Below are 15,489 nucleotides of genomic sequence, written 5' to 3' on the forward strand. Positions count from 1 at the left end.
GTTGGTCTAAACCTAATTTATAACAGACTGCTATCCAGTTTTCCAGCAGATTTTTCCAAATAATTCTTACCCCAGTAGCTAGGGTATCTGAATTTGTCAAATACTAGGCTACTAAGTTTATTTGCCTAGTTGTGCTATGTGCCTTCTCTGTTCTGCTGATAGACCTCTATATGTGGTACCAGTACTAAATTGTTTTGATGATTATTGCTTTGGTTCCTGTGCCAAGAGTGAAGAAGCAATCCTCTGGAGCTCTCCCAAATTTCCCTCCCAAACCAATATAAAACTGTCTCTGAATTGTTCCAGGAGCAGCCTACCAGCCTGGCAGGAAAGGTCTGTCTTACCTGGGTGGCAGGGAAGTGAAATCCAGGAGCAGCAACAGCAGCAGCTTCTGGGCTCACAGCAGGGGCCCTGAAGCAGGGCTCTGAGCAGATCAGCATTGGGGCTCCAGCACCTTCAAACCAGCAGCTCCCTGGGCAGTTGAGCAGTCTGGGCAGCATAGCAGGGACCCTCACCAGGCACCCCACAGATTATTATTGCTTTGTATCAAAGTATATTCCCCTCTCTGTCTCCCCTTCTCCCAGGAAGTTGTCTGAAAATCCATACTCTCCTTACCTTAACTTCTCTTCCATGAGGTAAATTCTACTTCATGAGTAGAATTTCCTTAAGGACAGACTGTGAGAAATAAGGCAAATTTTAACATCTAGTCATTTGATCCTTTTTTTTTTCTTTCAGGTAGACATGTTCAGGACCTTATATCTAGTAAGTGCTCAGGAAATGAATGAATGAATGGTTGAAAGAAGGCTTAGATTTAAGAGCTGAAGGAGCTGAAGGATTTTAAATTGTAACCTTGCTACTTATTAGCAAGATGACCTTGTTACTTTTTAACTGAGGACTCTCTGAGCCTTAGTTTCCTTATCTGCAAAATGAAGGGGTTGGACCAGATAACCCCTAATTCCTTCCATTTTAGATTTATGACCATTCTGAGATACTTTTTCATCATTTATAAAATAGGGACTATAATTTGGGCTCTGCCTTATGAAGATCAAATGAGTGAGAGAAGTCACATGAACACTCTTCAAGAATAAAACACTCTATACACTGTTCTGAGGAGAGGAATTAGCATGCAGAATAACAATTGTTTTCATTAGAATTGGGTGCATTAACTTGAAAAACTTCATGCAGTTCTAACTACTGTTCCCCAGGTCCCTCATCAGGTCAGAAAAAAAATACAAAGGTCTAAATCTTCCTGAATTCCTGAAAACTTTCCTTGCCCACTAGCATGTACCCTCCACCCTCAATTTCCCATTGACTCTTTTCCCTTCCAGCATCACATATACATATGTATTATGCACACATACATATAAACATATATACATCCATACACATATACATGTACATATGTATATATTTATACTTTCCATCATGTTTGATTCTTTGTGACCCCATTTGGCATTTTCTTGACAAAGATACTGGAGTGTCTTGTCATGTTTTTCTCCAGCTTATTTTACAGATGAAGAAACTGAGGCACAAAGGATTAAGTGATTTGCCCAGGGTGGCATAGCGAGTAAATGTCTGAGCCTAAATTTGAACTTCGAAAGATGAATCTTCTTGACTCTAGGCCTGATGCTCTATCCACTGTACCACCCAGCTGAGATAGATAGATAGATAGATAGATAGATAGATAGATAGATAGATAGATAGATAGATAGATAGATAGATATTGAGAAAGACAGAGACAGAGAGACACACACCACATCTGCTTTGGCTGGGCTTGAGTTGGGGCTGGAAATCTCATGCTTCTTTTGTGTACCTGGCCATATTCAAAGAAAGCATAAGACATAAGCCCAAATGTGAGACTTCAGACCTGGGAGCTTGGAGGGTAGTCAAAGAGTCACGTCCAGTCACAAATTACTTCTCTTTGCTCAGTGGGAAATGGAACCATGAGGTTACCATGTCCATGACTGCTGAGGTCCCAGTGGTTACTCCTCAACTTATCTTGCATTTACCTTTCTGTGCATATAGAAAAGCATGACATGATGGAAAGAACATGGGTTCTTCAGGCAGAGGACTGAAGTTCAAATCCTACTTTGGGTGCTTGGTTCCTGTGTTACTGGGCAAATCACTTAACCTCCTAAGGCTTCAATTTCCTCATCTGTAAAATGAAAGGGTTGGACTAGACAGCCTCCAAAATACCTTCCAGGTCTAGATCTATGATCCTATCATGTGTTTTCCTCTCCCCCCAAAATGTAAGGTCATTGAGAGCAGAAACTCTAATTTTATGCTTGTTGAATTGAAAGAGATTCATATACACACAAATGAAAGAGAGAGGGAGAGAGAGAGAGAGAGAGAGAGAGAGAGAGAGAGAGAGAGAGAGAGAGAGAGAGAGAGAGGTTTTGAGACCCACATGCCTTTGGGGAGAGGGAAGAAATGAATCATCTGGACCCCTCACTGGTTAATATCAATATGTTTATTTAATCCACCAACCTTTACTGGGTGTTCATACTGTGGGCAAAACCCAGTATAGGTGGTTAACAGCCACAATCTGATGGATACTTATTGAACTACCTCCCAATTCATTTATACATCCAAGCACAGTGCCTGGCACATAATAAGAAAATGTTTATGACTGATTGACTAGTTATTGACTTATGTATATTGACTAGGGCCTCATCACCTCTCCTGAATACAACTGAAATAGTCTCTGCTAATTAATCTCCCCACCTCAAATCTCTCCCAACTCCAATCTATCCTCTACTCAACTGTCAGAGATTTTCTTACAATGTCAATCTGACCATGCCATCTCCCTCCCACTCAGTAATCTCCAGTGGCTCCCTATTACCTTTAGGAACAAATACAAAATCCTGCTTGGCATTTAAAGCCTTTCCTAACCCAGTCCCTTCCCACTTTTCCAGTCTTCTTACACTTTACTGCCCTCCATGCACTCTATGTTCCATCTATAGACAATGGAGGTGCTTGCTGCTGCTCACACATAACCATCTCATCTCCAGACTCCTTTTTTTTTTTTTGCATTGGTTATTCTCCATGTGTAGAAACCTCTCTCTGTCTCTCTAACTCAGTCTCTGTCTCTGTCTCTCTCCCCCTTACCTCTGACTTTTAGTTTCTATGGCTTTCTTCAAGATTCTTCTCAGATCTCACCTTCCACCAGAGGTCTTTCAAGGTTACCCATCCCCTACTCCACCCTCCAAATGCCAGAATGTTCCCCTCTTAGACTGCCTTCTATCTATTCTCTATATATCTTGTGTGTGTTCTTTAAATTCTTATCTATTTTATTTCTATTTATGGAATAAAACAGCATTTCCATAAACATAGTATAATAGAAATATGATTACAGATGAAACTGCAAATCTATTATGCACAACTTGCTATTCCTTTTACATATATAATAAAGTTGCCATATACATTTCTTCCCTCCCCGCAAATGGCTACCATTGGACACAAATATGTATGTACATATGGTTGCCTATATGTACATATGTAAGATCATTCATACATACTTCAATTTAGCAGTTCTTTCTCTGGAATAAAAGTATTTACATATGATCTCTCCCATTATAATGTAAGCTCTTTGAGGACAGGGGCTCTGTTTTTGCCTTTCTATCTCTCCAGCTTAGCACAGTGCCTAGCACATTTGTTATTCAGTCATTTCAGTCACATCCAACTCTCTGTGATCTCATTTAGTATTTTCTTTGCCAAGATACTGGAGTGATTAGACATTTTTTTTTTCTCCAGCTTGTTTTATAGATGAGGAAATTGAGACAAACAGGATTAAGTGACTCACCCACGGTCACACAACTAGTAAGTATCTGAGGCCAGATTTGAACTCAGAATAATGAGTTTTCTTGACTCCAGGCCTGGAACTCTATCCACTGCACCACTTAGCTACAACCTGCCTGGCACATAGTTAGTGCTTTCTTCTCTGGCTTTATCAAAAGCACTACATACATACATGCCTCTAGGTCTTCTTCAAGCACCTGGGAATTGACTGGGCCTATTTACAAGGACCTTCAGCTGGGAGTCTGGGCTTAGCATGGATATTGAATCCCCCTAAGTTATAGCCCTGTCTTCTGTAAGATCTGGAGAATAACTTGACCATCATAGGATCGTAGATTTAGAGTTGGAAGAGGGTCACAGAGGCCATCTAGTGCAACTGCCTAATTTTGCAGTTGAGGAAACTGAGACTCAAAAACAGAGAAGTGACTTGCCCAAGGTCACATGGTGCTAGTGCTGGGATTTGAACCCAGGTCCTTTGGTGCCATATGCAGCACTCTTTTCACTATATCATAAAGCCCCAGACACTGCATTGAAAATGCTTTGGCACGAGAGTTGTAGGTCCTGTAAAAACAAAAATGTACACATATATACAGGTAACAAAGCCCCAACTAAGGGCATTTGCCTTGCTGTTGGTGATGCTGGGGAACAATTAGGTAGAAAATAAACTTCTTAAAGCCAGGGATAGTTCTATTTTTGTCTTTGCATCGTAGGTGTAGAGTATGGTGTTTGACACAAAGTAAGTGATTAATAAATGCTTGTTGCTTGAGTGATCACACACTGTAAAAACTGGAAGGGACCTTAGAGATCATCTACTCTAATTTGCCTGTTTTATAGAGGAGGAAACTGAGGGCCATAGAATGTAAGGACTTAAAGTCATAGAAGAAGTTCATGGCAAAGCAGAGACTAGAACTTACAGTCAACCCATTGAACTCTTTCCTGGGGTAGATTCCATTGAGCACAAGGGACAAGTATTCCCTCTGATGCAATTGTGCTGGGAGTGGAGAGCCCATCCCCAGACATTTCTTCTAGACTGGCTTTTCCCTATGCCTCTGAGGTGTCTGGAGGCTAGGCACTGGGTATTTGGTCATTCCAAAGGAAAAAGTGTGCTGTCCCACTCACCTTTACCAATATCAGCACCCTAGGACAAGGTCCCATTTGCCCCAAGCCAGTTATGGCTCTATTAGAAAAAAATCATAATACATTCATAATATCTAGTGCTGGAAGAGAGTGTTCAGGTCATTGAATCCAAATCTCTCATTTTACGGATGAAGAAATTGAGGCCCAGAAAGTTTGAATGGCTTTCCCAGGGTCACACAGCCAGTAAGCATCTGAGGCAGAATGAAAACGGAGACTGCAAGCCAAGGACTCCAAGTTCAATGTTTTAGCTGCTGGATAAACACCCTCCTGCCTCTCAAATCTCATGTTCTTTCTACTACTCCACGTTGCTTCTCTATAAAGTAAAGGGGTTGGACTTAAATGATCACTGAGGTCCCTTCTAGCTCTATCTAACTCGCTGGGATTCTATTATTCTAGCTTCTTTTTTCTCCCTGTCCATAGATAAACTCTGCCCTTTCACCAGGTTCCCATTCTCTTTATTTCACAGTCCTTTTGTAGCCTCTTTGTCCCTCTCCCAGTGTGTTGGTCTCTGCACAAGGTATGTACAAGCTCCCAGGGAGTGCTGGTTACTGCATGAAATTTGCACGTATGCCCCTGGGTTTGTTGGTGTCTGCACATAGCACATGGTCGAGTTCCTAGGGTGTGCTGGTTTCTGTACAAGCTCCCTCCTTGCTTCCTGAGAAGTGACAGCCAAGCCAAGGTGATGCACCCGTTACCCCACACACTCATTTCCTCTTGGGTCTCATGCACGTTTTTTTCCTCTGGTAGCTCACCTGGGCCAAGCAAGGCTGGGCTGCATTCCCTTACCCAGGAATGGTGGTTGTGGGATGGCAGGGGAGGGGGGTGGCCATTGGCATATGAGAGAGTCAGGAGGTGACTGTGCCAGAACTTCTCGTACTCCTACCCATTCTCCTACTCCCTGCAACAAGAACCCTGCTGTCTATAGGCCAAGGCCTAGCCCCCCCCCAAACTTTGCACCCTCCTCCCTACTTCTGTTTCTACAGAGAGAAAGAGAGAAACAGAGAGACAGAGACAGAGGGAGACAGAGAGAAGGAAACACTCCAGCACTGGGAGTACGTGAGGGTCCAAGCTTCATCTAGGCCATCACTCCAAAAAACTCTGGTCTTAGATGTCCTATGCCCAGTTTAGAGGCATGGTGGAGTAGGACCCTTCTTTCTTTGTACTTTTCCCTCTGTCTTTCCCAGCCCTCTGACCTTCCCCCCAAAGAACCCCTAACCAAGGATGAAATCACATCTGAGTCACAGCCAGTAGGAGCCAGTTTCTTTACTCTTCTCAGATTTCCTCTGTGGGTGTAAATGGGCGAGAGGAGGAGGCTTTCTTTGGGAAGTCTAGAAGCCAACAAGCTCCAAGGACCAAAAAGAGGAAGCTGGAGAAGACAGTGTAGTATGACCTTCCATCTGCTGTCTTTGTGCCTTTGCAGGGCCTGTCCCCATGTCTAGAATACTCTCTCCTCACCCCTGTCTCTTAGATCTCCAGTTTCTGGCAAAGTTCAGCTCAAATGACAACTTTACCAGAGGTCTTTCTTGATACCTCCCCCCAGATGCCAGTGCCTTTCCCACCCAAATCATTCCCTATCTGTTTTGTATACATGTTATCTCCCTCTGTAGAATGTAAACTTCTTGAGGACAGGGTCTTTTTCATTTTTGTCTTTGTACCTCCAATTTTACAAATGAGGAAACTGAGGCAAACAGCGGTTAAGTGACTTGCCCAGGGTGACACAGATAGTGTGGTCTGGATTTGAACTCAGGCCTTCCTGACTTCAGGGGAAGCTAGATGGCAAGGTGGATAGGATATTGGGCCTGGAGTCAGGAAGACTCATTTTCCTGTGTTCAAATGTAGCCCCAGACACTTATTAGTTGTATGACACTGGGCAAGTCACTTAACCCTCTTTGCCTCAGTTTCCTCATATGTACAATGAGCTGGAGAAGGAAATTACAAACCACTCCAGTATCTTTACCAAGAAAACCCAAAGTCGTCTAAGCTTGCAGCTTCCTGCCTCTTTCCAGTTTTCTTGGGGTTTGGGGGTCACGAAGTGGGACACAACTGAAATGACTGAACTCGAGGCCCCAAACTCTATTCACTTCAATCTCAGCTGCCTTTGGGGTGGTGCTGTCATGAAAGTTCCCTAGAAAGAGTGCAGGGAGGGAGTAAGTATATCCCAAAGGGGGAACATTACAGGATGACAGGCAGAGCCTGGGCTGGGAGTTAGGAGATTGTAATTCTAGCATCCTCTGTCACTTACTGTGTGACCCTGCAGTCACACACCTCTCTGGTTCTGCCTTTTTTCACCTGTGAAATGAAGGGGCTCTAAATGCCATCTCTACGTAAGAAGTTGTGGTTATGATTTGTTGTGGGAATAAAAAGCTGCAGGTTCAAGTGTTGCCTATAGACTCTGGGTTTAGCTACATGATGGTTGTTCTGGGCTGAGGCCACAGCTGGAAAATATTTGTCAACTGGATGTCAGTGGTGACTGAATACATATGGGTGGGGAGGTGTAAACAGAGACCAGGAGGTGGTTGAGAGGAGGTAAAGAGTTATGTACTTTTTATGATCCAACAGGCTTTTATTTCTTTTTCCTTTATTATCCTCCCCTCCCCCAGGCACTGATCTGGAGCATTCGTTCTTTCAACAAATATTTATTGAGCTGTTATCTTGTGCTGAGCAACAGAAAGTGAGGAAGTTGAATATATTCCCCTGTCCTCAAGGAACTTACCACAAACTTGTCACCACACATGGGCAGTATGTGCTAGGTGTCCAGTGAGAAATACGGAGTTCCCAGGAAAGAAAGAGGAAAGGACCACTGGGGTGAGCCAGGAAAGGTTTTTTGTGTGTTGTTGGTTTTTTTCGGGGCAATGAGGGTTAAGTGATTTGCCCAGGGTCACACAGCTAGTAAATGCCAAGTGACTGAGGCTGGATTTGAACTCAGATCCTCCTGAGTCCAGGGCTGGTGCTTTATCTACTGTGCCACCTAGCTGCCCCCAAGAAAGGTTTTCTAGAAAAGGGAGGACTTTTTAAGACAGGGAAGATTTGAACAAGTGGAGAAAAGAAGGGAGGACGTTTTAGGAAGAGTTCAGGAAAGGGGCTCAGAGGTCACATGTCCAGTCCTTGTGAAGCGGTCAACTAATGTGTTATTTGAAGACCTCCAATGACCCGGAGCTCACTACCTCACCGGCTGTTTATCCCATCCAATGGGGAATCCATCCCATTGTTGGGCAGCTCTGGTTGTTAAGAAGATCTCCCTTTTGCGGAGCTGAAATCAGCCTCCCCATAACTTCCACCCACTCTTCCTAGTTCTGTCCAGAGGGGCCAAGCAGAATAAAATCTAATCCGTCTCCCACAGGACGGCTCTTTGGATACCAAATACAGTGGTCCTGTTCACCTTCCCCTGCCTTCTAAAGACTAAGCATCCCCGGTTCTTTCACTCCATGCTCGAATTTCGCCGTCTTAAGCTTGCAGCTTCCTGCCTCTCTCCGGGGCCTTTCCCCCGTCCCCAGTCACCTGCCGGGGCAAAGGCAGGTCTACATCCTACAACTCGAGAGCACGGATGCAGGAGGGATGGGAACCCTACATTTCCTGCGATAGAAGCGGCTTGCTCGGCCCCTAGCGTCCCCCCTAGTCCACAAATCGGGGAACGAAAGCTCCCAGTTCGGCCCCTGCCCTTGAGGCACAGCAGCTCAGCTGTCACAGGGGGCTCTGCTTTCTACTTTGCTCGAGTTTCTGTTTCCTCGGGGCCACGGAGTTTTGTGGGCTTGTTCGGTCCCTCCCTCCCTCGCCCCTTCTCCGGCAGCGGCCTGGGCCCCCGGCCTCTACCCAGCGCCCCCGCCCCTACTCCCGAGCTCCCTCTCCCTGGGGTCCTCAAGCAGCTCGGGCCCTGCGCGGCCTCTTCCCGCCACCCGGTCCCCGGGACGCGCCAGCACGGAGCAGGTGCACTGGCCGGGGGTCTGGGGCTGCAGCGGGAGAGAGGAGCCAAAGCGCCATCTTCTCCCCCTCCCCCTAGGTCGGTGCCCCGATCTCCGCGGGCTGCAGGCTAGCATTCCCCTCCTACATCTGGCTCCGGCCCGGGACAGGGTGCAGGGTTGCGAGCCCCGTCTCCGAGCTCAGGTGGGCCGGGGCAGCGAGCTGAAGCAGGAGCGTCAGGCTCAGGTTCCCGCTCCCGCCTCCTCTCCGGAGCCGGGGGGCAGGAGAGCGGGCGTGGGGGATCAGCGGGTCCGGCTCCCTCTCCACCCCCATCCCCCCTACCCCGCCCCGGGCCGGCCCTAGGCTCCAGGAACAATAGGCAGGAGCCGGGGCTCCACTCGCTCCCCGCCCGCCCCGCCAGCACCTCCCCTCTCCCCGCCCCGCCCCCCGCGCACACACTCACACTCACTCACTCTCACTCACTCACTCACGCAGGCACTCAGATCCAGGCAGAGCGGCAGCCCGAGTCGGTTTCATGCCCGCTGGAGCCGCCTCCGCCTCTGCCTCCGCCTCCTCCTCTTTCTCCTCCTCCTCCTCATCCTCCTCCTCCTCCTCCTCCTCCTCCTTCTCCTCCTCCTCCTCCTCCTCCTCCTCGCCCTCTGCTGCGCTGCGCCCGCATCCTCGGCATGGACGTGAGGTTCTACCCTGCGGCTCCGACGGCGGTGGGCGCCCTCCCCGGCGCAGACCCAACTTGCCTGGGCCACTTGGACTATTACCACTGTAATAAGGTGAGTGTGGGCAGGGAGGATGCGCGACTCAGGGGGCTCTGGGGCACCAGCGGGGACCCGGACCCGGGCTGGCTGCCGCTTTTTGTCCTATGCTTCCCCCCCACCCCCCACCCGTGCCTTCCGGCCTGAGGTTTGAAAGGAGCGCACTTGGCCGGGTGCCGGGAGCCCTGTGTCCTGTCCTTCCTTCCTTCCCTCCCTTGGCCCGGGACAGGGGCGAGCGCCCCCTTTCCCCATCCCCCCTCTGCCAGCGAGGAGGAGGAGGAGGAGGAGTGGGAGGAGGAGAAGAGGGAGGGGGTTGGGATTGGAAATGGGGATGGGGATGGAGTTGGGGATCAGGGGGCTGCTGCTTTGCGAGCACCCAGAGAGAAAACTCGCCTCCCTGAGGCTCGGCACTCTGGCCCCTCTGGGACTCCTGTTCTTCCCAGCTCTCCCTCCTCCCAGCGCGCACAAGCCTCCCCACGCCCGCTTCGGGGGCTTTTAACTTCTCGGTGTTGACGTTAATTTGGGCTTTAAAAGTCTAATTGCCGAGTAGAAGCTGTCATAGCCGAGCTGGGAGACATCCCGGAGTTATTTACAAACAGACGCCTCACAACCAGAGAAGTCCCAAAGTATTCGGCACAGGCTCCAGTAATAGTGATCACGCCGCCGCCACCAGCCAGGGCAGTCCGGTGGGGTCCCCTTCATTTCTCTTACACTCCTCTTGGCTGTTTGCACAGTTGAGCCTCGCGACCGCCCAGCGCCTGGATCATCTCTTAGGAAATGGAAGGATTGCAAGCACGCCTTCAATTCCTAGATGTCCCCCACCCCCCCCCCAATTATAAAAGGTGTCACACAGAGTACCCCACCCCCACAGGCCAGAGGCTGGTGCCGAGTGGAAGTATAGTTTTAACTTCACCTTGCCTTTCTTGGAGATGAAGTGTTAAACGCAACTAAGTTCTTTTTTCCCCCTTGGAGGAGGGAATTTCAAAACTCCGTTTAAAAGCGCTATTGACCATTTGAGCCAGGGGTTTATCCGCTTGGAATTATGTGTTCGTGCCTGAAAGGAAGGGGGAAGGGAGATCGGAATTGGTCTATACCGTTTCTCCCCCCGCGGTTTTCTAAATGCCCCAGTGCAGAGACAAACTGCGAAGCAGTCAGTCCTGCTTGCGTTGTGTGGCGAGAGGTGGGGGAGGGGGCGCCGCGGCCGCGGGCGAAGAGGCAGGGTTAGCCAGGCTTCTCCCAGCAAACCGTGGTTGCCCTGGCCTCTCCGGGGGCTCAGGTTGGAAAATGTTCAGAATGGGCAGGAAGAGCTTTACGGTGAGTGAGTTAGCCTTATCCGTGGTCTGTGTTTTGTTCGTTTGTTTGTTTGTTTGGGTTCCTAATGCTTTGCCCAGACATCACTGGGGTTTCTTTTGGCCTCCGGTTTAAGGGGCTGTGTCACCTGGCTTGCGGGTGTTCGGCTACTGGGGAGATGCCGGTCTGCTTCTCCATTTGTTTTCATTTGCACAGCTCAGGGCTTGGGGGTGGTGGTGATTCTTAAGCTCTTTCCTTGGTAGGCTCCCTTCCTCTTTCCTCTCACAACACAAGCACACATGCACACACAAATGCACACAAGCATCTGCACTCGAGTTAACTGCTGGTGAGCACAACACAGAAACCTACCTTGAGCTACGCAGAGCTCTCTCTCCCTCCATGACAGACAGACCTGGCAACCTAGATTTCTTTGCCTGATGCTGCAGGGAAAGCATCTTTGAGCTGCAGGAACTGTGAACCAGGATTGGGAGGGGGGGAATTCGGGGAGTGTCAGAGGTATTTAAGGAGTCGGTCTTTCAGCCAGAGAAAGAGCAATGCAGTGGGATGTCCATTGCCGAGAATCATTCTTCATAAGGACCATCGCAGCACACCTGGGCTGAGGAGTCCAGGCCAAAGGTTAGAGAGGAGGAAATTCGGGAATAGCCTTGCAAGAAACGATTTAGTTCAATCTTGCTTCGGGAGCTGCCCCTCTCCATGCCTCCCACATCACTCAGACGGGAAAGTAGAAGGGGCTATAACAGAGCTAGCCCTAGATAAAGGGAGAGTGGCTTAATGGACAGAGAGCTGAACTTAGAGTCAGGGAGATGTGGGTCTGAATCCTGCCTGGGACACTTACTAGCGGTGTGTCCCTGGGCAAATCACTTAAACCCCTTGGAGCCTCAGTTTGGTGTTTTTTTTCTTTCATCTCTAAAATGAGGGAGTTAATCTTAATGACCTCTAAGGCCCCTTGCAGCTTTAACTCTATGTTCCTGTAATAAAGCAGCTACTATTCTAGCCTTGTGAAATGGAATGAACATATAAAAATGTTTTTCTGAGTACCTACTTTTGTGTCAGTTACCGAAATTGCTTTGTATCTTATTTCTCCCCCAATGTGAAATTACAAATAACTGTATTTAAGAATGGTTGGTCAATCACAGAAATGTCTCCAACTCTTTGTAGGTGAGTTTCATTTAAAATGCAGTTTTCTGTTTCACTTTGGCTGTTTTTATTTTCCTCTCACCAGAATGAGCCAAGGATTCCGGTTTTAAATCTGAACATTTACAAGAAGGAGAGAGAAAGTTGCATGAAAGATTTGTGCCATGTGTATTGCATGTGGGGTCTGGGGACGGCAGCCTAAATGTCCCATAAATCTCAAGCTCATCTTTAAAAGCAAGGATTGCAGTTGGGAATAGAGATGAATCTGGCTAACTTTGTTTGCCTCTCTGTGTCCAAGGAAACACATCATGTCAGTAGCCCAGGCTTTACTGAGTGTGCTTGGCCTAGTGATGGTCCCATAAAAGGCCCTTCTGAGTGTCCTAAGATAGGAATTCAGAGAGAAAGCCTCCTAGGAAAATTTGGTTCTACAAACATTTGTGTGCAGAGAGTCATGTGATCTGTGCTGAAGGGAGAGCATGTGTTTGTTTCTTCAAACTTTTTCTTAATATATAAGGCTTGGGCAGCTCTGATCTGGGCTCATCTATAACTTCTTTCCTGGGGCTGGAAGGTTAAAGGTGGAAATTGTCTTAGTGATGAACAATGCCCTCATATTTGTTGGGTGCCTGAGAGGAGCCCAGTGGGCCCCTGTCACCACCACCACCAGGTGCTGCTGTTGTTTTGGGCTAGAATAACTAAAACAGGGCAAGGGAAAGCTATGCTTGGGGTGTTGGTTCTGAGGTCCAGAGAACATTCAGAGCTATCCAAGGTATCAGGCATTCCTCATAGGAACGAATGGAATAACTTTAGCAGTAAGAAATTATTCAAGTCATCCCCCTTGCCATAGACCCCTAGAGCTGAAAGGGAATATCTATTCCTGCATTCTCAATTTATAAAAGAGGAAACTGTAAGCCAGAGAAACGGAAGTGACTTGCCCAAGGATGCCTGTCAGTTAGTGGTGAAGCCAAGATTTACAGCTTGGATCTCTTGACTCCAGTCTAGATCACTTGCCACCATGCTGCTGCCGACTCCATCTTTGAGTGGGTGTGTGGGAGATTTGCTTGGTTAAATCTTTGGTTTCCCCTTCCCCAGCCCTCTCCAAGGTACAGAACTGATCTTCCTTTGCCTCCCTCCCCCCCCCCCCCAATGCTAGGATCTTCCTTCCTAAATAACCTTATATTTATTTTCTAGTGTATATGTGATGATGTATGCATATATACCTATCTACATGTTGTACATGTTTTTGTATAAACACATATAGGCAGGGAGGTGGCTCAGTGGATAGAGCACTGAACCGGCTTTGAGGAAGATGTGAGCTCAAATCCAGTTTCAGATATTTACCAGCTGTCTGATCCAAAGCAAGTCACTTAAACACTTGTCTGTCTCAGTTGGGGATAATAATAGCACCTACATCCTAGGATTGTTGTGAGGATCAAATGAAATAATATTTGTAAAGTACTTTGCTAACTTTAAAGCACTGTGTAAATGTTAGCTGTTGTTGTCATTAATATTATTATCTTGCCTCCCCCCACCCCCAAGACTAAGTTCCTTGAGGAGAAGCACTAGTTTTCCTTTTGTCCTTGTATCCCCAGTGCCTGGCATATAGTAGGCATTTAATAAAATGCTTGTGGATTGATTAGAGCAGTCTATTCCATTGTTGACTAGCTTCGAGGGCTTCTTATGTTGAGCCAAAGCCTGCCATGCCTCTCTGTAACTTTCTCCTTTCAGTCACAGTTTTGCTCTCTGGGGCTGAGAGCCTAAAGTGAATCCCTCTTCCTTAGGCTAGCCCTCCAAATATTTAAATACCACAATAAGTCAGGCTTTCTTGGTCCCATATTGGAGAAGCAGTATAGTAGGAAGATTCTCTCTCCTCCTTCCACATATTTGCTCCTTAGAAAGTGATTAAGTGTGGCAGGAGAGGAGGAACACTTTTTGCACTAATTCTCTGTGTGACCTTTGGCACCTTAGACCCCTTCAGACGGCAAAGCTGTGAACTTCCCTTTCTGGGTGTCAGTTTCCTCATCTGTAAAAAATGAAAATAATCATCCTTCCCTTTACTTCTCCATAGGATTGTGTTGTTCAAATTAGTGCTTTGAGGGGCAGCTAGGTGGCCCTGGAGTCAGGAGTACCTGGGTTCGGATCTGGCCTCAGACACTTAACACTTGCTGGCTGTGTGACCCTGGGCAAGTCACTTGACCCCATTGCCTCACTAAAAAAACAAAAAACAAAAAACAAATTAGTGCTTTGAAAACTGTTAAGGGCTTTTTGTACAGAAATGAGGGATGAATGTTTTTAAAGACCGGAGCTGGGTCAATAGAATCTTTGCATTGTTCAGCCCTAGGATACACATTCTCCCCGCCCTGCCTCCTTCCCCTACTTCCAGGTTACTTCTTTGAATGGTGGCTGGCTTTGGAGCCAGAGGATCCAGGTTCAAATCCTGGCTTTTCTAGCTATGTGACTTTTGCCAAGTCACTTCATGTACCTGAGCCTCAGTTTCCTCATCTATAAAATGAGAGGGTTGGATTAGATGACCTCTAATGCCAGGATGGTCCTCATCTCTGTGCTGCCTTTAACCTCCCAGAAATCTGCATGGCTGCTGCAGCTCAATAGACCCAACTACAGACCTGTGGCATTTAGTCTCACTGAGTGTAAACAGCCCTCAATAGTTCTTTTCCTGACCAGACCTGGCAGAAGCCATAAACATCTTCGGTGCAGCCTTTGACCCGGGGAAGAAAAACCTCTGAAGGTCAAAGCAGCCTGAAATCAGTGGCCACAGCCTTGGTCTGTGAACCTTTCCTTATCATCCCTCAGTTTCTAAAAGAACATGGGGCTGTTAGTCTTCATTTTTCTTTACGGCTACATAAGATGCCATGTCATTTTCATTAAAAAGAGCTGATGACTTGAATATCTCATGAAATCTGAGCAGCATTTCAGCATCTCGTACAGAGAATTCTTCCCCTCCCGATCCGACCTCCCCCCAAGTTGCTGTCCTTTACTCTTGCCCTGTGGCCCATCCCTACTCAAACCCTCTGTGGGAGTGAGTGAGCCACAGTCATTTCTTTTTTCTCAGCCTATAGATAGAGTTTTCCTTGGCTTCTGCAAGGACCCTGGCTTGGGAACATGAATTAATATGCCTGCTTTGCTTCTATGCCTTCGAAGCTCCTGTCAGTCTGATTTCTTTGTTTCTGCCCAGCACCTATCACCGTCAGTCCTCTGACTGTGTGGTCGCGACGTAGTACCTGACACAGACTCTGGAGCTGGAAGGGATCTCAGAGACCGTCTAGTTCAACCTCTTCATCTTTATAGATGAGGAAGCTGAGGTCCCAGGGAAGCTTACCTAAGATTACACAGATGGCAAGCATCAAAGGTGGTATTTGAACCCAGGTCCTCTGCCTCCTGAGCTGGTGTTCTTTTCATTGCACCAATATCAGGGGAAGACCAAGAAGGGATC

The 15,489-nt window shown here is 47.4% G+C and overlaps 1 protein-coding gene across 3 annotated transcripts in view; it reads left to right on the plus strand.

The window, feature by feature from the left end:
- The first annotated feature begins 9,456 nt into the window (after positions 1-9,456).
- TOX2 (TOX high mobility group box family member 2) overlaps positions 9,457-15,489 on the plus strand; it is a 349,367-nt gene continuing 343,334 nt past the window's right edge. The window contains exon 1 of one of the 3 annotated variants that reach the window (XM_043980270.1): positions 9,457-9,614. In XM_043980270.1, coding sequence (XP_043836205.1) covers positions 9,513-9,614 — 102 coding nt within the window. In that variant the 5' untranslated portion in view covers positions 9,457-9,512. Of the gene's footprint in view, positions 9,615-10,715; positions 10,911-15,489 lie in introns of those variants that run through there. The other 2 variants (XM_043980269.1, XM_043980268.1) reach the window with 2 other exon arrangements.

The sequence above is a fragment of the Dromiciops gliroides genome, chromosome 2, assembly GCF_019393635.1.
Source record: "Dromiciops gliroides isolate mDroGli1 chromosome 2, mDroGli1.pri, whole genome shotgun sequence".
Classification (NCBI taxonomy): domain Eukaryota; kingdom Metazoa; phylum Chordata; class Mammalia; order Microbiotheria; family Microbiotheriidae; genus Dromiciops; species Dromiciops gliroides.